Here is a 24,435-nt window from a genome sequence, read left to right as displayed (position 1 = left end):
GCGTCGGACACGAGCTTCAGACGAAGAAGCAGATGACGTGTTTTCACGGCACCCTTTTATACTGTGGTCGCATCGGCGATGACGTCATAGACTGTCGCCGGCCAATGTTATTGTCGTGTTTAGATGTGTACTTCAGACACCGGTCATCCATCCGGTCATGGCAGCATGGGTATACCGTTCCCCATAGCGACCGCTAGAGGACACAGTGTCTTGTTCCCTTCTCAGGGAACCATGGTTACATACGTAACCTGAGATGTTTTTATGCATAGTTAATAGATTCCACTATTAGACTTGCTCATCGCCCATTATAGCTACTTAATCTATAAAGGTGCAAAATGCATTTACATATTTGAGAATCTAGATATTTCATGATATAGTTAACACGTTTGGGAATAAAAAGGAAAAAAAACAAAAAAACATAAGCCTATCAGTTATACAAGACTCTCACTCAAATGTACACACACTTCCTGATCCTTCAGACCGACATCAAACGTGAGAAGGACTATGAGAAGAACCTAACAGATGAAGACATGATCCTCAAACTGGGGAAAGTGGCTTTTCAGCAGCTTGTGAAAGGCAACCTGATCTTCTATGAGGAAGACCTGAGAGAGTGTGGCATTGATGTGACAGACGCATCAGTGTACTCGGGATTGTGCACTCAGATCTTCAGAGAGGAGTTTGGCTTGAATCAGGAGAAAGTCTTCTGCTTTGTTCATTTGAGCCTTCAGGAACATCTAGCAGCTCTATATGTGCACCTCTCCTGGACAAACCACAACAGAAATGTGATTGTTCAAATCACCAAACAGAGTTTGTGGTCTAAAGTGAAGGACTGGTTTCAGCTAAATTCATCTAAACATGTTTCATTATCTGAGCTGCATCAGAGAGCTGTGGATGAGGCTCTACAGAGTAAAAATGGACATCTGGATCTTTTCCTGCAGTTCCTTCTGGGTTTGTCAGTGAACTCTCATCAGATTCTCCTTCAACAAATAATGACGCTGAAAAGAAGCAGCTCTGACAGCAATGAGAAAACACTTGAGTACATCAAGAAGAGGATCAGGACCATTGACTCTCCAGAGAAATCCATCAATCTGTTCCACTGTCTGAATGAACTGGGTGATCGTTCACTAGTGGAGGAAATACAACAGTATCTGAAATCTGGAAGAATAAAGGAAGCCAAACTCTCTTCATCTCAGTGGTCAGCTGTAGTTTTTGTGTTGTTGACATCAGAAGAGCAACTGAATGAGTTTCGTCTTGATAAATTTGTTAAAGGACTGAATAATTCTGAAAATATGAAAGTTCTTCAGAAGTTGCTGCCTGTGATTAAAGAATCCAGATCAGTTCAGTAAGTATCAATGAGAACAATCAATACAGTGTTTTCAATACAGTGAAACTGTAAAAGATTTCTTCAGGCATTCAAACAAAGTCAGAGAAGTTGCATATAAATATTTCAGGTTTTCTAGTTTCAACATTATTTATTCTTCAGTCATTGTTCTTTAAATAAAATAAGTATCGGCTGTATACAAAGTGACCAACATTTGGTTTTCAACCACTGAAAATGGGTATTCTCAACAATCTGGATATGGAGCCTCATTGAGACCCCCATATCTCTGGGACTGAATGATGTTTCTCAGCTGTTTACTTTCACTTAAGAACTAAATTACTGTGTTTATGAGAATGCTTGCAAAGATGAGCATTTTGATACATATAAGTATGTGTATTTAACCTTTCAAGGCCAATAAAGCAACAAAAAAACGCACACACGCTCAGAAACAGTCTTACAGACAGCGCGTGCATATAGCGCTGTAGTTTGCATTCCAGCGGCTTGAAATCACTTGTTTTTAAACAGTAATGCTTAAACATTTTTGGCAAATGATACATTTTCGTGACCACAGTGCACGGCAAAGTGATGTCAGTGCATAACCGCGATAAAGACAATAGTCCAAAATCTCTACGATTTGCCAAATTTCTACCGGTTAATTGTGTCTACCGGTATATCGCCCACCCCTAACATGAACTATCTGCCAGTTCACAGTCCAGCATGCGGATTAGTTTTAAACATGTTAAACCAGTTTAAAGTTCTTAGTTAAGCGTAAATTGTTGTAATATTGTATCCAGTGTGATGACGTTGAACACAAGGCACAAGGCATGGCGCATGTGTTCAACGTCATCACGCCGGATCTGGGTCAGCGCCGGCGCCGCCACACGCTCGCATCATGATACTGTCGTGAACGCGCAGTCACATATTACATATTGTAAAAAGGGGCATAATAGGTGCCCTTTAAAGAAATACATGTGCAGTTTTTTTCGCGTGGTATGAATTAATTTAATTATATTGGAATTGCAAGTTTTTATTCATTGCAGGAGGTTGTTTGATTGCTTTTTCGATAGCTGTTTGATAGTGTTTAACATGCATGATTTTCATGTCTCTACAGGTTGATTTATTGTGGTGTCACAGATGAAGGTTGTGCTGCTCTGGCTTCAGCTCTGAGATCAAACCCCTCACACCTGAGAGAACTGAATCTGTCTGAGAATAAACTAGGAGATTCAGTGAAGCTGCTTTCTGATGTACTACAGAATCCTCACTGTAAACTGAAGAAACTGGGGTAAGATCATATATGACTCTCACATGCTATGTAGTGAATTATGTCATCAATTAAGACAGATTTTGAATAAGATAGATATTTTGCATCAAATACAGATATAGTGCATATAAGAAATATAATTTATCCTGCTTGAATGAGACTTTGGATGTTTTATGATCATGTTTTGTGTTCTGTGACATTTTAGACCTCAGTCCAATGATCCGTCAAACATATTGATTTGTGCTTTAAGTTTGTATTTTATCTTTAAAAATGGATTCACAGGTAAACTGATCTGAACTGAGAGAGTGAAGAGTGTGTCATTGTTCTTTACAGGTTGATTTATTGCGGTGTCACAGATGAAGGTTGTGCTGCTCTGGCTTCAGCTCTGAGATCAAACCCCTCACACCTGAGAGAACTGGATCTGTCGTGGAATAAACTAGGAGATTCTGTGAAGCTGCTTTCTGATGTACTACAGGATCCTCACTGTAAACTGAAGAAATTGAGGTAAGATCATATATGACTCTCTCACATGCTATGTAGTGAATAGTGTCATCAATTAAGACAGACATTTTGTATAAAGGGAGTTAACTAGTTAACTGAGGTTCAGGAGCAGGGCCACGCCCCACTCAGCCACCTCATCCAATCACCTCAATTCCCAAAACTTACTTATGTCAGGCCGACCCTTTAGCACTGTTCATCTCGTTCTCTCGAACAACTATGGATCCAGAGATACAGATTTACTCACCTGATGCAGATGACGATCTGTTCGAGTCCAACTTCTCTCACCTGTGGATTAGCTCGCAGCAATCCAACCCGAGCCGCACTTCGCAGCGCTTGCGATCAGCCGTACACATTCCTCGACCTCGCGAGCATTCTCGCTCTAATATCCCTCAAGGAAACTCTTCAACTCCAGCGCGATCTCAGGCTCCCTCATCTCCAGCATCAAGATCCTCTAACAGAGACAGCCATACCCATCGCAGACGCGGAAACCGGCCTTCTCACTCTCCTCGTCAACAGCCTCTTCCCCAGAGCAAAACTCCCGATAGCAATCTCGCCGTGCGTCCCCCAGAACCAATGGCGACATTTCGAATTGGACCGTGGCTCGCCTTCAACGCATATTTAAAAGTAAAGGCATCCACTACAGTCGCTTTGATAATAAAGTAAGACTATACCACATATACTTAGAATCCACCAAAACTTCTACATCAACTCAAGCTCAACCGTCAACACTTCCGGCATCTTCAAGCCGGCCACCTTCCATCACCCATGACGTCACGCAGCACATCTCTCCACCGCAGCTTCAGACAGCAGCACCAGCTCCCCCTAGCAGAGGACAAGTCGTAACTACACCTACAGCTGCTTCACCCGATTTCACTTAAATCATGTCATCTTTCTTCTCGTCTCTGTGTTCACAAATTAATCAAAATCCCCATCCACATTCATCCTTTTATCCAATCATCCATTCCTCTACCCTTCCTTCAGCCATACACCCTAATACAGCTCCTGTTTTTTCCTATACTCCTGCCACTATCCCTCCAGTCCAGATACCCCAGCCAGCGCCCCAAGAGGCTCTACTCCACGCTGGCCAATCTGGATTTCCTCATCCTCCAACTCTTCTTCCAACTGGTATATCCTTTGCCCCATCCCAACCCCTCCCTTCCCCAACATCCTCACATCATGTCATTTAGCAATACCCCTTTTTCTTTAGCCACAGCCTTGACACCTATTCAGCCAGCTTCAGTGGCTCATCGTCCTTCTCCCGTCTCCGCAACCCTGTGTGCGCAAATCTTAGCTGGTAATTACATTGATTTAGCTCAGCTTCTTCAACTATCCCTCATTCCCACTAGCCAGCCTAGAGAAGTGCTAACCAGCCTAGGTCCCATGCAGCTCAGCCATCCTGTTTCCTCACGTTCAAAAAATCTCACTCCTACTGAATTCTTTCTCGCTTTCTCTACTTTCTGCGATATCATATGTTCTGTATATCCAGATTGTAGAGCCGAACTTGACGACTACCTCTCCATCATCTGCGACATGGCAGTCTGCTTTGGCGGGACTAGCTTTTACAATTATCATGTTCTGTTTGCTACCCAAGCAGCAGTCATCAATTTCGTGCAAACTCAGTCATCAATTTGAGCTCAGTCATCAATTTCGTGCGAACTTTGCGGAGCCCCCTCTCATCCAGCGTCAGCTTGCTCTATTATCACCCCCCTCCAAACCAACTTCCTCTCGCAAGTCATCGGTATTCAGCCGCTTATCTGCAGCAGCACCCCCTCCTCCCATTATCCCAAAGCCAGCAGGCCCCTCAGGAAATATTCCAACCTCCAAAGGCGTCGATAAAAGAGGCCGTCAAATATTGTACCAGGGAGGAAGGATTGTGTGCAATAATTTCAACCATTTAGGCTGCACCCTTTCCAACTGCAGTCTTCTACATTCCTGCTCCTTCTGTGGCGGAGCCCATGTAAGAAACTCTTGCCCCCACAATCCTACAACACCAGCAGAATGACTAACAAAGCACCTCAGCACCCCTATCAAGGTAAAGGCCCTAGCCGCTGCGCTAAAAAATAATCCCGATAGAGAATTCGTACACTTCTTAATCAATGGCTTCACAAATGGTTTCCACCCAGGCATAGACATAATTCCCGACACCTCCCATACATCGCACAATCTCCAGTCCGCCATGTCAGAACCCAAAATAGTCAATACGCTATTAGCAGAAGAAGTTAAAAAAGGATTCATGATAGGCCCCTTTAATAAACCACCATTCCCCATCACACGCATCAGCCCCATAGGAATCGCCACCCGCAAATACTCTGGGAAAAAGCAAGTAATAATTGACTTATCTTCTCCTCATGGCATTCACACTCCAAGTATTAACAGCATTATTCCGGCTCCAGATTTTTCCATGCAATATGCTAAAACTGACCATGCTATCAAACTCATCCGCCTTGCAGGCCACGGTGCTTGGCTAGCCAAAGCAGACATCACCAGTGCCTTCAAGGTCTTACCCATCCATCCATATTTCTGGCACCTTTTCGGAGTTTCCTGGAAAGGATCCTACTACTTTGTAGTACACCTCACTTTCGGCTGTAGAAGTAGCCTCAAGATATTCGACTCTCTTTCAGATGCACTATGCTAGATTCTACTTAATAATTACAGACTCCCTTACGTCATCCACCTTCTCGATGACTTTCCAGTAGTTACACCTCCATCAGCACCACCACGATCAGGGCTCTCCACCCTTATTAAAGTCTTCACCGAACTCTGCGTCCCCCTATCAGAAGAGAAAACCTCTGGGCCTAGCACCTCCATCGAGTTTTTAGGCATCACTCTCGATTCGGTTTCCTTTCAAGCATCTCTGCCTCTCACAAAAATCCATCGCATCACACTGCTTCTCTCCAAGTTCTTACTGGCAGACAGTTGCACAAAGCGATAGCTACTAGCCCTTCTAGGCCACCTCAATTACGCCATCCGGATAAAGGAAAATCGTTCTTGTCAAATCTCCTGTCAAAAGCGGCCTCCACCCCGTCTCTCCACGGCAGAGCCACGTTAGACGACGCATGCAAAATGGAAATGCGCCTCTGGCAACAATTTCTCTCATCCTGGAACGGCATCTCCTTTTTCTACAATGAATATCTCACCAACCCCAACGATATTCAACTGTATACTGACGCCGCACCCTCCATAGGCTTTGGCGGCTACTGCGGAGGGCACTGGTTCACCTCCAAATGGCCTACAGAGTTTGCTTCTCTCAGCTCATAGTCAGGCACCTTCTCTTCAGCCCTCTTCGAAATATACCCCATAATCATAGCTGCCATCCTTTGGGGGCACGAATGGTCCAGGAAATCAATACTCATCCACTCAGACAACACAGCTGTAGTAGAAATTATCAACAAAGGCAGATCACGTTTAACAGCTATCATGCCATTCATGCGCAAACTTACACTAATTTCCACTCAACATCAGTTCCTTCTCAGAGCCGCTCACATACCAGGATATCTTAACGCCATAGCTGACTCACTTTCTCGTTTCTCTTTTCAGAAATTCAGGCTCTTGGCTCCAGAATCGGACATTCATCCAACTCCAGTCCCACCGTTTTCAACAACCATCTTCAATTAACCCCGCTGGTCAGAAATCTTTCTGACGCTTCCCAAGAAGCCATTCTCAGTCTCGCACCGAGCACGCTTTCAGCATGCTTAACTGGATAGAATTGCTTCAAAGCTTATCACACCTACTATCATCTTCTTTTTCCATCAACGGACGTTCCATCCATCTGCAACTTCATCACTCATGCTCACTCCCTCCTAAAAATTCGTATCTGTTCCATCCAAACCTACTTATCAGGAATCAACTTCTTCTACAAACTAACAACCGGCAACAACTGTCAGTCCATCTCCCATCCTCATACTTCCATGCTCATCAAAAGTCTGTGAAAACAAGAACCTTCTCCTATCAACAAACAGCTTGCGCTTACTACCGACCTACTTAGCGTCTACATCTTATCGCTACGCTCAGGCTATCTAAATCCCATCATCGACCGAACCTTAGAGTCCATTTTCCTGCTCGCATTCTTCGGCTTTCTAAGATGCTCTGAATTTGCTTCAACTTCATCCACCTTCAATCCATCCATCCATCCCTGCATATCTGACATCACCATACACTCACCGGATGCCCTCATATATACACTTTAGAGAAGTAAAACGGACCAATTAGGAGCATCGTTCCCAATCTACATCTTCGGTCTCAATTCCTTTCTCAGGCCGTTCGAACCCATTTCCGAGTATGTTCGCTCCAGAATCACTGCCCAATCATCTCCCCGAGATCCGCTCTTCATCATGGAAACTGGGAAAGTAGCCACTAGGTTCTGGTTCAGCAAACATTTCAACCAAATTCTCAGCACCTCCGGTATATCTCCAGAACACTATTCGATACATTCTTTCTTGGACGCTGGTCATCACAAGCATACCGATCTTACATTTGCAACAATCTCAACCAGTGCTGTCCTTACCGGGCCCCGCGATTGAGGGGGCCCCGCGGCGGAACGGACCGAGGGGGCCCCGCTCCCTACCTCACTCCGGGCCCCGCGTCAGCTAAGGATGGCCCTGATCTAAACCACATCCACCAAGCCCAAGCTAACCTCAGCTCTCTCCAATCTTAGGGGGTCCTAATCACTCGGCCACACATTACCGAGACAATACCCCCATCCTGAGTCTCCCCGGGCCACCAATGGACACCGAGATCAACCTATCATCCCTTCCCCTTTCATCCCTACATTTATACAATAAAGATTACTTCCCAACATTTGCAGTGCGGTGTGATCCTTGCTAGTGAAAATACAGATATAGTGCATATAAGAAATATAATTTATCTTGCTTGATTGAGGCTCTGGATATTTTATGATCATGATTTGTGTTCTGTGACATTTTAAACCGTCCAATGATCTATCAAACATATTGATTTGTGCTTTAAGTTTGTACCTTTTCTTTAATAATGGATTCACAGCTAAACTGATCTGATCTGAGAGAGTGAAGAGTGTGTCATTGTTCTCTACAGGTTGAGTAAGTGTGGAATCACAGATGAAGGTTGTGCTGCTCTGGCTTCAGCTCTGAGATCAAACCCCTCACACCTGAGAGAACTGAGTCTGACGTGGAATGAACTAGGAGATTCAGTGAAGCTGCTTTCTGATGTACTACAGGATCCTCACTGTAAACTGGAAAAACTGTGGTAAGATCATATATGACTCTCTCACATGAAGCACGTTATAAAGTATATTTTAAGGGTGTTCAGCCTCTTTCTGCTGCTGTGAGTTCAACTGACTGAGCTGTAACACATGAGCTGCACTTTACAAATGATCACTTACTGATAACTCACAAATTATTATTATTCCATTACTGATTACAAATTACATGATGAAAATTGTAGTTAGCAACATAATCTATTGAATTATACATATTAGGTAGCATAATCTGACTATTCTATATCAGTTTTGACCTGACTTGTTCATCACTGTTACGGCTGCTCGTAACTAAATTATATAGCTTGTTCAATATTTTAAACAAACACTGGTTATAAACCAAACATAAGAGAAAAGTTGGCGCCAACTTTTCTTTTTTCTTATTGTTTACAATAGTTGAGCACCCTCATTGAGTTTTTTTTTTTCACACATTTTTTAAAAACTTTTTATAAACCAAACATATAGATAAATCACAAGATACTTGATGCTTTTTAAGATTTCCAGTTACACCTTCCTTTAATCCATAAAGAATACAACTTAATCAAACATTCAACAAATAATACAAATTAATTCATAAAAGGTATTTAACAAAATATTAACAAAAACAGTAAACTGGTAGGGCAGCTTAGGAAAACAGGAACTACACCTGATCTGCTGGACAGATCTTACCTCACTCTGGAGAAAATAAAAAGATGAGTCTTGCGTGTGCTAACAGATCAGATACATTCTCACAAATCTCTCTCCATGAGAGTAGGAAAGGGAAAGACTGCCTCAGTGGTACACACACACACACCAAACTAAGGCAGCTAATTATTCATTTGGTGCATTTGAGAAGACCTGGCTCCTCCCATGACTGGCTACGTCATGTGACCTAGTGAGAATTCTCAACGGTTACTAATTCTAACTGCCATTGTACAGAAAGAAAGCAAAGAACATTTACATTATCAAAGAACATTTTCGAGCACTCTCAAAAACTCTCATTATAATCACTGAAGCTGTTTTCTTTTGGAAGCTGCATTCAAAATCCACTTGGCTCAAAAATCGGTTTGAATGGGCATCATCTGTATTTTCAGAATCAGAATCAGAATTAGCTTTATTGCCAGGTATGTTTACACATACGAGGAATTTGTTTTCGTGACAGAAGCTTCCACAGTGTAACAGAATGACAGTGACAGAAAAAAAAACAGATAATTAAAAAAAATAAAATAGAACAAGTAAATAAGGAATAAAAATATACAAATTGACAATTGTACGTGCAGGTATATTACAATAGACAGTTTTGCATGTACAGGTACTGTATATTATGTGCAAATTTGAGGTGTAGACTGAGTATGTGTGTTAGATAAATAAGTGTATGAGTGAATAAATAGTGTGTGTTCCACAGTTATTGTTAAGTGATCATGAGATTAATTGCCTGAGGGAAGAAACTGTTCCTGTGTCTGGCCGTTCTGGTGCTCAGAGCTCTGTAGCGTCGACCAGATGGCAACAGTTCAAAGAGGGAGTGTGCTGGATGTGAGGGGTCCAGAGTGATTCTGCCAGCCCTTTTGCTCACTCTGGATAAGTACAGTTCTTGGAGAGAAGGGAGGGTTGTACCAATGATTCGCTCAGCAGTCCGGACTACCCTCTGTAGTCTTCTGAGGTCAGATTTGGTAGCTGAGCTGAACCAGACAGTTATTGAAGTGCAGAGGATGGATTCAATGATGGCGGAGTAGAACTGTTTCAGCAGCTCCTGTGGCAGGTTGAACTTCCTCAGCTGGCGAAGGAAGTACAACCTCTGCTGGGCCTTTTTAACAATAGAGTCTATGTGAGTGTCCCACTTCAGGTCCTGAGAGATTGTGGTGCCCAGGAATCTGAATGTCTCCACTGCAGCCACAGTGCTGTCCATGATGGTGAGCGGGGGGAGTGCAGGGGGGTTCCTCCTGAAGTCCACGGTCATCTCTACAGTTTTGAGCGTGTTGAGCTCCAGGTTGTTGAGACTAAAAATATAACCGTGTATTTTATAATTGTATATTTTCACACAGACAATAGCCGTTTCTCAATATGCGTTCTTGTCTGTTCTTGTGGACTTGTGAAACGTCATTGCCCAAATACCCATGTAATTTTCTAAATCTGTTATTGTGTCTGAAATGTAGTTTTAAGAGTTTTTCAGGCGAGAATGTAATTGTTTAAAACTCAAATCTGTGGTTTATTTATAAAGATAGCACCTATTTTAAAATTTGCTATGCCAATTTCGGAGCTTCAGGTGATCACCGGGCGCTCAGTGCTCATGTATCAATGATCTCGGTGCATGTGTAGGCAGTAGTTCTTTCTTTGTACAGTAAGACCTTGAGTATCTCTATTGAGTCCAATACATTTCTATACTGTTTTAAGCTGCCAGATGAGACCAAACATGACACAATTCTGTGTTTGATCACAAGAGAGATGTAATGGGGAACGTGGCTCCTGTGAAGCAAATGTCCTCCTGTAGGTGTTTATTAGAGGTGCAAGTACAGACAGCTCTGTCCTTATTATCACTATGAAACAATATCTCACATTCAGCTCTGTGTGTCTGTTCAGTCCTGAAGCACATGACAGTTTCAAACATCACCACTGAGCATCAACATGCATATATCTCATTCTATCAGCAGCAGTTTGTGGCAATGCTTGTCATTATATCTCCTCTCCTGCTCTGAGACTTTGCAGAGTCAATAACAAACTGAAGACATTTAAACTACAATTCAAACTGTGTCATTGTTCTCTACAGGTTGAGAGATTGTGGCGTCACAGATGAAGGTTGTGCTGCTCTGGCTTCAGCTCTGAGATCAAACCCCTCACACCTGAGACACCTGGATCTGTCACTGAATGAACTAGGAGATTCTGGAGTGAAGTTACTCTCTGATCTGAAGGACGATCCACATTATAAACTGGAGACATTATACTATCGTGAGTGTTTGTTTATTTAAAGTTTTTATATTGACCCAAGTTCAGTAACAGATCTCCTGTGTGTGTAATTGAAGAAAATAAGATACTTCAGCTCCAATTTAGTGTCTGTAATTTGAAGGGGTGGTTCATTGCAATTTCACTTTTTTAACGTTAGTTTGTGTGTAATGTTGCTGTTTGAGCATGGTGTGGAATAAAGGTAAATTATGTGAAAAATAATGCGTTTTTTAAAAAACGAAGCATTAACACATAGACTGCACCCCATAAACACAATCAAGCCTAGAAAAAAAACAGTCAACCACCCCTTTAAACCGTTTAATTCTGTGATACTGATTTATTAATATATGAATATTTTCATCTCTTACAGTGTCTCTTAAGTGATAGAGTTGTTGAACATTTATTGTTATTAATCTGTGATCAGTTGTTCATTCGTATCACTGGCTGTAATATGAATATACTGTGTTTTTTCTGAACTGGATCTGCTGATGTGATGTGACAGCAGTAATGTCTCATACTCATATGTGACTGTCTGTGTGTTTTATTGAAGGACCCACAGTATTTAGACGTCAGTCCAGTTTCCTCAGGATCAGCTGATGGTGAATAAGGAGCCGCTACAGAGACGTCACAGTCACACAATCAACAGAGACTGAAGACACAGAGACACACAGCATCACACTGTCTCATGTGTGTGACTTTACATCACTTTCTCCTTTTATACTGGCTCATGAAAATGAGTGCTGATCATTAGTGACTGAAACGTGAAGAGAATTAGCTCACCATTGCACCAGTGTATGGTTTATGAGTTTTCTTCAAGACATCTCAGGTATTTTTCATAAGGATAATGTATAGTTATAATGCAGTGCTAATCGACATAGCCTTTATCACTGTATTGAATAATATATTTTTATATACATATATATATGTACTGTAAATAATATATTTTCTGCTTCATTCTGTGATTAGAAGCCACATCAGTTCACAGAAGGAAGTTATTTCAAACACTCAATTGACACTATAATGCGAGTTTGCAGTAAAATGTTATCATTCTCATATGTTGTACTGATCGAATATCTCATGCACACTGATCAATTTTTGAAGGCAGTATAGATGTATGCTTTGCTGCCTGTAATATTTCAGTCATGTGCACAGTCTTAATTTTACTTTCATAAAATCTGCAGAAACCCTGTATATAATTCAACATTATTTAGTAGAGAAATTGAGAATGAATGAATTTCATTTGTACAAATGTAGATACTGTAAACATGTAAATAAATGACTTTTGATGCACTGTGCCAATGTAAATATGTATAGTACACAGCATAAATGAGTACATCCCCTCTGCACATAAGGATGTAGTATTTACATTTCTGATCACAATTACAGTTTTATGAGAATAACAAATGTATGTATATGATGATAAAATTAAATAATGATTTTGTGGGCTCTTACAGCCCTCCCTATTATGATTAGTCACCATTCAGTTCCTTTATTTTCAGTCACACTGAGAATGTGTATGAGTGGAGAAATATATGTAGCCGCCTCCTTTTTCTATAACTTGTATATCTAGCCTTATTCCTGTTTTCTTTGTTCAAGGTTACATTATATTGGGTGGAGTCAGCAATAGCGGGACACTTTTTTTTGGTAATAAATACAAATAAATCCATACCAACACTATTTAAACAAATTTTCACTCGCCTCTTTAGGTAAATTGGGACACATTTTTATCTAGTTTGTGCTTTGATCATACAATTTAGTACAACAGGACATTGTACTAATACTTTTTTAATTGAACAATTTCAGAATTTAAAAGAAAATAGACATACCAGTGGATTGAGCTATAAATTGCTAACCCAAACAATTCATGTTTATTGAATTAAAACACTTAGAAGCATAAATGTAAAGAATTTTTAAAGCACTCCAGCTGAAAGACAAAAACAAAGAATTTAATCAATTCAACAGAAGTACAATGTATTATGTGTAGTATAAAAATGTGTGTGTGTGTGTGTCTGTGTGTGTGTGTGTGTGTCTGTGTCTGTTGCCGTGGTAATTGTTTTTTTTTCATGTCGATATGATGTTTGTCAGATGTCAGCGATGTCTCAGAGAACAGATTCAGTGTTTGTCTCGTCTCTCGGTAAAGGAGACACTTTACATCAGCAAGGTTTGAACTTCTTTCAGTTTTGCTCTTCTTTGTTTCAAGCTGTGTACTTTTATGAAAACAATATTAATGTATTTAACATCTTTCACCCTCAGTGGATGCTTCTGCATAATGATGATTGTGTGATTAATATAAACGAGTCCCTCTCTGTGTCTTCAGTTTTAGCAGCTTTTCCTTTGTGTGGGATCTCAGAGGAGGATTTGATCCAGAACCCACAGTTCTGTAAGTTACTGGCGACTCTGTCGCAGCATGTGGACCGAGCCGGACTCACACAGCACCTCAGGAGGGACCGAGAGAAGGTCCGAGCCCTCACACTGATGCACACTTCACAACCACAAGCTGTAGAGTGTGTGCTCGCAACACCAGGGTCATGGGTTCGATTCCTGCTGATAAAATACAATGTTTACCTTAAATGCAGTGTAACTTACTTTGGATAAAAGCATCTGATCTGCCATATGCATTCATGTAAAAGTAAAAAGTACATGAATATATGAGGGAAAGTGAATAGTTTAGAGTCTATTTAGCCTCTTCAATGATTATGCACTCATAAAAAGTGCGTATTATGTTATAGCCCATCATTCATAAAATATCCACAACCTCCTTTGTGTATTTATTAAATATTATATATTTTGACAATGCTTTCAGCTACCAGCATACCATAGTCTTCAAAGTCTTCGTAGTCTCTGTTTAACACATTTTGTCGTATTTAAATACATTATGCAGATTTTTTACCACAATAAGTGCTAAAATGTGTAAGTTTGTGTAGATTACATCTGGAAGAAGGAATTGTGAATTAAACAGCTGGTGAGACGCAGTGTTATTTTAGTAGTATTTCTATACTATTATAGTGTATTTTAAATGTTTTAAATTAGATTTTTATATAATTTCATTTTTTATTTATTAATATTTTAGTTTATTTTTTAGTCATTTTGCTGTTTTTAATTTTTTCATTTAATTTTTACATGTAGATCTAATTATTTAATTTTTTTTATTTGACTAATATATTTTTATTAGTTCACTTCGGTTCAGCTAATTCAGTTTTAGTTTTCATTTATTTCCAGCTAGTAATTATAGTGCTTTAACTTAAACTTATTCAGTTAGTTGTGAATTTCTAATTGTCATTTAATGTAATTTCTCATCTAATATTTATGTTATTGTGTTGCAGCTTCAGTGTAATGAAGAGAATGGTTCTAATAGTTGAGGGTAATAGCTCTGGTGTGTGTGTTCTGCAGGCCGAGCGTGAGCTGCACGCTCAGAGGTTGTGTTGGCTGCATGTGGAGAGCGATCTTCGGGTTCTGCGAGAAATCGTCCAGGAGAACCGCTTCAGTAAAGCCTCCAGCGCTCAGACAGCGGAGGACAAGGTACGACATGAACCTCAGCGACTGCTGTTGTGTGTTTGAATGAGTGTAGAGCAGACGTCACGCTCTTATTTCAGCAGAAACATGAGTTATTATAGCGGCACAACAGACGAAACAAGTTACTGAGAGAACATTTAGATCTTATGACAGTGTGAGTGAGGCCAGACTCATTTGTTAGGACGTCCCATTCTCACGTAACAGTGAACAGATCATGCAATCCAGCAGTCCTATCCTAACAAACCATACATCAATGGAAAGCTTATTTATTCAGCTTCAGATGATGCATAAATCTCAATTTAAAAAAATTGACCCTTATGACTGGTTTTGTGCTCCAGGGTCACAAATGAGCGTGATGTTTTGTTTGTGAATGGTGTGAGTGCTCCAGAAGACTGTAAGCAGCACGTGTGACACTGTTTTCAGTTCTGCAGCACGCTGGAGCAGTGTTTGATGGTGGCTCAGTGTGTGAAACAGATGGACGTCAGCTCTTATAGCAGTGAAGATCACAGCGGCGTTCTGGGACTGACTGCAGAAAGAGTCCAGAGACAAATGCCTCCTGAACAGGTGCTGCGTTCTTCACATCACTGCTGCTCATCAAATCACAGGCTCTCTGAGTATTATTTACACACCGCTATAATTTATATAAGTGTTTTGAATTAGCTTTTATTTTTAGACTTTCAGTTTATGTTTTAAGTAATGGTATTATTATTATTGAACCCAGAACTGTGCTTTAATGGTCTGCTGATGCAGTGAATGATATTTAAAGCTGATCTTGATGTTTGTCCTTCAGGAGCTGCTAGAGATGAAGCAGAGGTTGCCATCAGAACTCCTGCAGCATCTGAAGAAGAAGGCCGTCAGTATCCTGACATACTATCAGCCGGAGTGGGGTAAAGCTGAGCCATGGTTTGTTTAATGATGGGAGGTTTTCAGAGTTTTGATTTGATCTGTTCTCTCAGAGAATGAAAGCGAGGGTCTCAGGAGTGTGAAGCTTTCCAAACTTCCCGAACTGTTGGACGCTGAACAAAAGAGAGCCAAGAGCCTTACAGAGAAGAACCGAGAGAACAAGACGTTACTGCAGCGGCAAACACACGCGCAGCTGTCTGTGAGTCCAGAGAAACCACACTCATGTCTGCAAGTCACCTGACAAACTCTGTTCAGATCTGTTAGTAACGTAGGCTGTGTCTGTCGAAATACAGAAGAAACAGAAGTGTGCAATTAATCACATTTCTAATCGTGATTACAATTATGGATGCCACAATCATTCAAAGACGTAATTACAAAAAGAAAGTACACTTACATTATTCTGCATCCTTAAGATGTGTGTGTGTCTGTCTGTTTCTGTGTGTGTGTGTGTGTGTGTCTGTCTGTCTGTCTGTCTGTCTCTGTGTGTGTGTGTGTATTTCTTTATGCAGGTTATCTTAAGGGTTTTTCCATTGTTTTAATTTGAGTCTTAGTATAACATTATAATACCATGCATGTTTTTACTTTTTTATATATTTATTTAAAGAAGAAACCAAACTAATGTGTAGTTGACATTTGAGGCTCAATTCTATAGAAAAGTAATACAAGTTTTTCAGTTTGAGTGTTTTCAGTTTGTTTATTTTCATATAAAAATGTCATGCAGTTGCTTCCGACACTTTCATAAAGCTAACATCATTCATTGTAAATTGTGATAATCACAATTTAAAGGGAATAATCGACAATTATGATTGGTCATAATCGTGCAGCCCTAATATAAAGCATGCATCAAATTAATAATTTTCAGATGATAGAACTGTAATCATACATCACACTTTTACAACTCTTAAATAGACATAAAAGCAAAAGAATAGTTAGTTGTTAAAGTTAAAGTTGATTTTGACTTAAAATAATTAGAGTAGTATGTAACGGATGATGTTTTGAGGGTTTTATCTAGGGTTATTATAGTTAACTAAAACCATAAAAACATTTGTTACAACAAAATGAAATGTTACAAAATTTACTTTATTTCAGCTAGTTGCTAAGGCAACATTTCTCTTTTATTTAACTTGAAGTACTAAGACGACTACGACGAAATAAACCAAAAATAATCAATTAACATTATTTTCATTAAAAAAACACAACAAAATTACTAAAACTTTAACTAAAATATGTAACTAAAATGAAATCTAATTCAGAATATTAACTAGAACTGTAATAGTATCAATATTACTGAACTAAGACTGGTTTTCTGAAGGTGGATGATCATTAAACATGAGAAGTGTGTGATAACGATGTGTTTGCTTGATTAGGAGCTGCTGAAGTGCATGAACATCCTTCAGCGTCTCGTCCTGGATCTCCGGCTCAAGGCTCAGAAAGATCTGGACCGGAAGAAGATCGAGTACTTCCAGGCCAAATGTGAGACTGGTTTGCAGAAGATCAGGTACGATCAGTGCTTGTGCTCTTGAATGTGATATTGAGGGCATCTGCATATTCATAAGGATGAGTTTGTTCCTGCAGAGCCGAGATGCTGGAAGTTCAGCTGGACACGTACACAAGAGACAAGATAGCGGCTCATAAGAAGATAACGTGAGTGACGCCTGCCAGCATTCGTCTTTGCAGTACTATTAAAAAGTTTGCAGGACTGATGGCATACATGCCTGGTAATAATACCATAGTAACATTGTTTTTGTTTTATTGAAGTAATTATGCCTGCCTTGGTTATTGTATGTATTTTCCCTCTGGAATGAAGAAAAAAAAAACTTGATGTACTAAAATAACTGAAACTGAAATAAAAATGAATAAAAACTATATAGACGCATAAAAAACAAAAACTAATGAAATTACCAAAACGCGTAACAAAATTACTAAAAGTAAAAACAGAAATTATAAAAATAAAAACTGATTCAAAATAAGCAGCTGAGTCCTTAGCCATCTTCCAGAATCGGCTAAAAACACACCTCGTCCATCTTTATTTGAGCCTCTAACTCTAGCACTCTATTTTAATTCTATGCTTTATAAAAAAACTAAAAAAAAAACTTGCCCCTTTTAGACTCGCACTCTATTTATTTACTAACTTTGTTTTCTTTAATACAAAAAACTAACTAACACTTGCTTCTCTAATCTTTATATTGTCCTCATTTGTAAGTCGCTTTGGATAAAAGCGTCTGCTAAATGACTAAATGTTAATGTAAATATTAATAACTATAATAGTATCTCATTAATACTAAAATAGCACTGAAATGAGTTTAAGTTGAAACACTCAAATTACTAACTGAAAATAAATAGAAACTACAACTGAAGTTAAAATAAATTAAGCCTAATCAATATAATAAAAAATTACTGATAAAAATGACAAAAGCACATAACAAAACTACTAAAATGTAAAATATTTTTAAAAAGAAAATATAAAAATAAAAGCTAATTCAGAATATTAATAAAAACTAATAGTATATATAAAATAGTATTAATATAACATTTCTGTCTGTTAGGAAGGAATTATGGAAATCCTACACGGTATACTTTAATGCTCATTCCTGCTCATATTTTGCAGTATTCATCAGTGCACTATTATTAACGTTTCATTTGTGACCCTGGAGCACAAAACCAGTCATAAGGGTCAATTTTTCAAAATTGAGATTTATACATCATCTGAAGCTGAATAAATAATCTTTCCATTGATGTATGGTTTGTTAGGATAGGACAATACTTGAAAATCTGGAATCTGAGGGTGCAAAAAAATCTAAATATTGAGAAAATCATCTTTAAAGTTGTTCAAATGAAGTTCTTAGCAATGCATATTACTAATCAAAAATTAAGTTTTGATATATTTACGGTAGGAAATTTACAAAATATCTTAATGGAACATGATCTTTACTTAATATCCTAATGATTTTTGGCATAAAAGAAAAATGTATAATTTTGACCCATACAATGTATTGTTGGCTATTGCTACAAATATACCCCAGCGACTTAAGACTGCTTTTGTGCGTCAGCTCTGCATACAAACACAGTTTGAGCAAACCAGAGCCATCAGTTTCTGTGTGCATCTGTGATTGTCTTCAGGGAGAAGCTAAAAGCAGAGCTGAAGTCCTCCGAGCTGGACAAACAGACGCAGGAGTCTAAGCTGACCTCCTTCCAGATCTACGGCCAGGACTTTGAGGCTCTCGCTGAGGAATATTCCAGACTCCGGCGGGAGATCGCCACGAAATCCTGGGCGCTGAAGGAGTTCTCCGCGTGAATCACACTGAAGCTAGTGATGCTAGTCAGATCTCTCATCAGTTCTGTCCTCTAATTCATCCTGCTTTTGAATTCATTTGTTATTCTTGATCGTTTAATATCATTTGACTAATTAACCAGTCTAAATCAACAAGTCCAGGTGTAGTCAAAATTGACTGTCAACTGCTGTATTAATAAATAAGTCAAATTTGATTTGTTTTCTTGATGTTATTATCATTATTTTACTGATATCTGGCTTCAACATTGTATACATAAATTTGTATTCTGAGCTATTGAGTGACACTTTAGACATTGATGTTTCAAAACATTGCTCCCTAAACATGTGGTTCTATCAGAATTTTCTAGAATTTTGATTTCAATACATTTTTAGAAGAATGAGTATTGTTTATTATTATTCACCTTTTTTTGCTGGTTTGGATTTTCGAATTTTTGAAAATGTGTAAATATATCAAAACTTAATTTTTAATTAGTAATATTCATTGCTAAGAACTTCATTTGGACATATTTTGTACATTTCCTACCGTAAATCTCAACTTAATTTTTGATTAGTAATATGCATTGCTAAGAACTTCATTTGAACAACTTTAAAGATGATTTTCTCAATATTTAGATTTTTTTGCACCCTCAGATTCCAGATTTTCAAATATTGTCCGATCCTAACAAACCATACATCAATGGAAAGATTATTTATTCAGCTTTCAGATGATGTATACATCTCAATCTCGAAAAATTGACCCTTATGACTGGTTTTGTGCTCCAGGGTCACATATGTAAATGAAAACAATAAGGAATTTTAAGACTGTATATTTTTCTAGTTATATTCAGGTCTACAATATTTCATTTGTTTGTCGATCTATTAAATGATTTGTAAAACTGATTATTTGGTTTTCACAAACAGCTGAAAAAGTCATAAATATGTATTGTTCAGAAACTATTCAAAGTAATTTCCTCTCACTATCGACTGTCCTGTCGATTAAAAAAGCACAAACTACAGTTTATTTTATTATAGCGACAGCTCAAACAGGGCTTTTATTGTGTCTTCTCACATTATACATGTTTTCTTTCAATTATTTGGTCATCTTTATTTTAGTTCTACCCAGTGTTTTCCTGAGAGAGTCAGAAAGCATGTAAAAAAAGTTAAAAGCATTAAATTGTTTACAAAAATGTACAGGCTTTTCAAACAATGTTTTTTGGTATTGCTGAACTGCAAAATTAAAAACAAAGGCTTATTTCCCCATTCTTACATTTATACTAAATTTAGATCATAAAAGTAGCCTATTAAATAATATTCCCTGTCATAAATGACATATCATAAGTGGATAAAATGAGACAAAGCATGTAAAATATAGCAATGTCACAATTAAATCTTAATTCGTTACATTTTGTTTGTGGTTAAATATTTATAATGGAGTTTCCGAATTTTATTCGTCAACACAGCAGCAGCCATTGCAAAAACACTCTAAAATCAGCAGCTTTTGATTTAGTACAGTTAAAGCTGAAGCTTGAATCATACATTTTTATCTGATCTAAATGTCTAGATCAGTGCTTCCCAAACCTGTCCTGGAGGACCCCCGAATCAGGTGTGTTAGATAAGGGAGACATACAAAAGGTGCAGGGCAAGGGGGCCTCCAGGACAGGTTTGGGAAGCACTGGTCTAGATATCAAATTCTGAGACGCAGAAGTCAGTCGTGATGTAATATGTGGCGTATGTGCGTCTGGCCGCTAGAGGGCGCTGTGTGAGCCGAGCTGCGCATGCGCAATGTGCTTTGTGTACTTTCATGTTGATTCGGCTCTTCTCAGGACGCTCCGCGTTTTAATCCGCAACCATGAGCTTTTATTTACTGGAGATTTCAATAACACGAGCAGCGTTTTAAATGTAGACAGATTGAGCTTCTTTATTCCGGTCCAATCGGATTATCGACGCTTTGTTCAGTGCGCAGTATGTCTGAATGCATTAATGTGCGTCAAATCATAGCTTTTTTATTTTATAATGTTACGAGGGATACTGTAACTGTCAAGGTGAGAAACATGGTTTTCATTCAGTGACGTCACGCCGGACTCGCTGGGCTGTATTATTATTAAGTTACAGTACATACCGGGGCTAGTTGTCACATGGTTTGTGTCTAAGAGCAGGTTATATATACATGCATATATATATATATATATATGAGAATATTCTCTAAAATATATAGTGTGACAACTAGCCCCGGTGTCCCCTGCACTTTCATGTGTGACAGTATCGGGTCCAGAGAGTAATAATGCTGGTGTTTCATTGCTCTTTCTCCAGAGGGACTCTGTTTATGAGGAGCCATAAACACTCAAAGTGTGCAGCAGCATTTGAAGTCTGTGAATAAGGTGAGACGTGCATTTTTACTTTGAGTCGTTTCTACAGAAGATCCACTAATCTTGTTTTTCTCTTTTGTTGTTCTCAGATCAGCATGACCCTGGCGTTGACCCCTGCAGCCGTGTGCCAGTGCTTCACGCTCGTGTCGCTGTGCACGTCTATCGCAGATCCCAACTGGATCCAGGTCCAGAACTGCTCTGATTCGAGCAGCAAACTCATCTACGGTGTGGCCTTCACACTGCACGCCTATCAGAATCTCACAGACACAGGTGTGATCTTATAGCTCTGTTTATTACTGTGAACACCTGCAGTCCATCTGAGATCAGGATGAGTTTGTTTCTTCGTCAGATTTGGAGAAAAACTACAACGTAACATTAATGTAGACCTACATACCGGTATCTAAATATGATTTCATATATTTTATGCTATATAGACCTACCACGTTACCCTCCACTGGATGTAGAATGAGCAGCATTAAACTACATTTTGGCATTTTACAATACTTATGTGGATATTTTGGATGAAAGTAACTCAAAAGTAACTCAAAAGTAGTGTAATGCATTACAATTCAGAGACAGTAATATTGTAATGTAACTAATTACTTTCAAAAGACAGTAACTAGTAATATATAATGTATTACATTTTGGAAGTAACTTGCCCAACACTGATGGTCACATATATCATCCACACTGATTTATATAACATTGTACTCCTAAAAACATACTGAAAATGTTTTTTTGTTTTTTTTCTGGCTGTTGACAATAGTTTCTGATTTATGGAGTGATAAAAAAAGAGAAATCCAAAATATGACAACAAAATCAAACAAGAATTTAGAATCTGGCTTTTTCCAGTGGGAATGTATGCAAATGAGTGCATATTTAATTGAATAAATAATCGTTTGCATATTTAAATGTACAATTTAAAAAAACTTGTAATACAAAACAATTGTTTTAATGCGCTGTCATTGATTAACTAGCGGAATATGGTGATATCTATTAGCTGAAATATTTTACCATCTTAACCTGTGATGTTTGGCGTTTTGTCAGCTGAACCCATTTGAGCAAAAATATTTACTTAAAATATTTACAGTTCTTTGATGTTGTTTAATGATCATATGACATGCAGCTAAACAAAATATTTAATCTTTTTTAGTGTTTTATTTTGTTTGATTTATTCTTAAATGCAACATTTTAATTTAATATTTTTATGGTACATTTTCATGAATTCACAAACCTCATGCATTAATCAAAGATAACAGTTTTAAACATAGTCACATGAACTCGTTGTGTTGCATCTTTTCCAATTTTGTATAAAAAAATTTTTTTTTTGTGTAGTTAAACATCTTTACCATCTTAACCTGTGGCTTTAAATTCCCAAACATTGTTGCCAGCTGAACCCATTTGAGCGAAAATATTTACTTGAAGTCCCTCTGAGAATCGAAGTTAATGTTTCAATAATTGAGCAACGCTTTTGCACGTTTACAGTTCTTTGATGTTGGTTAAAGGTCACATTGCATGCAGCTAAACAAAATATCTTATTTCTTAAGTGTTTTATTTTGATTGTTTTATTCTTAAATTATTTCTTTATTTAATTTAACATTTTTATGGCACACATCACAACCCTCATGCATTAAACAAAGATAACAGTTTTAAACATTGTCACATGAACTCATGGTGTTCCATCATTTTTGTATAAAAATGTCTTTACTCTTGGTAGTTTGATCAAATAAGTCAGGAAACAGAAATACTGAGAGTCTTTTGATATTGCAAACAGCTCTAGTCTCTGGAATTACAATAATGAAGCAGTGCACAGAGAAGAGCATCATTTCTAGCCGGATGTGAACCTGATGTTTTACTAATGTGTGCTTTCTCACATTTCCCCGCAGCGTTCATCTGCGTGACGGTTGTGGGTGTGTGTGTGGCCTGTATGAGTGTGATTGAGCACAACCTGCAGCGAGGGAAGACAGAAAGCGGCCCTGCGCTCTGCATGTCTGCAGGAGAAAGCTTCTACATCGAGATTTTGGGCCTGCTCTTCTCCTTCATAGCGTGCGCTTTGGCCCTCAAGGGTCATCCTGAACCCATCAGGCCCCGTGAGTACCTGAGCGTGGATGGAGAAGACAGCGACACGGAGCCTTTGATTGGTGGAGCGGAGAGAGAGGAGTGAACAGACAGAGTTATGCACTTCATTTCTAATGGCAGAAGAGCAAGAGCAAAGCTGAACAAGAGCTGCTGTTAGATCAGGTGATCTCGGAGCACGTACAGAACGAATGAAATCCAGAATTTAAGAATCGGCTCCTTCTGGTTCATCAGTGAATTGATCACAGTATACAAGATCCCAACTAACAGGGAACGTTCTTAAAATGTTCTGTCGAGGTTCTCTGAACAAACATTCCTCCAGTTATCTAGTCTTTAATAATGCTCTCAAATCAAACGTTATTTATACATCATTTTCTGAAATGTTTGAGTTGGATGTTTTTTAAATGTTACTAATTGTTTCAGAACATTCCGAGAACATTCAAAAGTAACATTCCCGTAATGTTTGCAAAATTTTAAAATGGAATGTTCTTTTAAATGTTTGAATAACCAAGAAAAAACCATTTTCAAATTTGTAAAAACTGGACGTTTTAAATGTTCGGAAATAACGTTTTCATAACTTAATTGGAACATCAGCCAAATGTACTTTGAATATATTTTTGTTAGCTGGGATGTAGAATTGACAGGAATTATTAATTTAATTACATTACAATTAAAAATAATTCAACAATCACAAAACAGTGAAAACATGTTTTTTTTTAAATGTCATTAATTCAGACTAATTGTGACTAGCCTATTTATTTGCTGATATGTAGAACTCATTTTTCAGAATTGATTTGAAATTAAATTGTTAAAGCACCACATTGTTTTGACTCTATATATAATTCTCAGGGATAAACTGGAGCATTCTGGGTTTTATAGCATAATAATCCATAAACTCAAATTTAATTTGGTGGGACTTTACAGTAAGATGCATGTTAATAATGAATGACATTCAGACATTTATAAGTGTGACTTAAGTGAAAAAAATACTTTTTCCCCCCCCAACTGCTGTATATGAATTAAATTCACATTTCTTCATTCTAAAAGTATTAGTAACATCATCTAATGTTTCTTAAA

The 24,435-nt window shown here is 38.4% G+C and overlaps 1 protein-coding gene and 1 pseudogene across 2 annotated transcripts; both read left to right on the top strand.

Moving 5' to 3' along the window:
- The first annotated feature begins 3,299 nt into the window (after positions 1 to 3,299).
- Positions 3,300 to 6,698, top strand: LOC107743074 (uncharacterized; annotated as a pseudogene).
- A 6,591-nt stretch (positions 6,699 to 13,289) lies between these two features.
- Positions 13,290 to 19,130, top strand: haus4 (HAUS augmin-like complex, subunit 4). 2 transcript variants are annotated; one of them, XM_016556190.1, is made up of 9 exons: positions 13,290 to 13,390; positions 13,547 to 13,686; positions 14,620 to 14,748; positions 15,166 to 15,306; positions 15,533 to 15,629; positions 15,699 to 15,844; positions 17,013 to 17,143; positions 17,221 to 17,289; positions 18,766 to 19,130. In XM_016556190.1, the coding sequence occupies exons 1-9, from the start codon at positions 13,315 to 13,317 to the stop codon at positions 18,938 to 18,940; spliced, it is 1,104 nt and encodes a 367-aa protein (XP_016411676.1). In that variant the 5' UTR covers positions 13,290 to 13,314; the 3' UTR covers positions 18,941 to 19,130. The 2 variants fall into 2 exon arrangements, with proteins under 2 accessions (XP_016411676.1, XP_016411677.1); XM_016556191.1 differs by lacking the exons at positions 13,290 to 13,390; positions 13,547 to 13,686 and adding an exon at positions 13,693 to 13,761.
- Positions 19,131 to 24,435: the final 5,305 nt, after the last annotated feature.

This window comes from Sinocyclocheilus rhinocerous, unplaced genomic scaffold, assembly GCF_001515625.1.
Source record: "Sinocyclocheilus rhinocerous isolate Xijiao unplaced genomic scaffold, SAMN03320098_v1.1 scaffold737, whole genome shotgun sequence".
Lineage (NCBI taxonomy): Eukaryota > Metazoa > Chordata > Actinopteri > Cypriniformes > Cyprinidae > Sinocyclocheilus > Sinocyclocheilus rhinocerous.
This window is presented reverse-complemented; position numbering and strand designations above follow the sequence as displayed.

Bases quoted from the DNA above. Each gene is read 5' to 3' on its own strand.
- haus4 (XM_016556190.1), top strand. From the start codon at position 13,315: ATGTCAGCGATGTCTCAGAGAACAGATTCAGTGTTTGTCTCGTCTCTC. The intron at 13,391-13,546 runs GTTTGAACTTCT...CTGTGTCTTCAG, and splicing joins AGACACTTTACATCAGCAAG to TTTTAGCAGCTTTTCCTTTG. The intron at 17,144-17,220 runs GTACGATCAGTG...TTGTTCCTGCAG, and splicing joins ACTGGTTTGCAGAAGATCAG to AGCCGAGATGCTGGAAGTTC.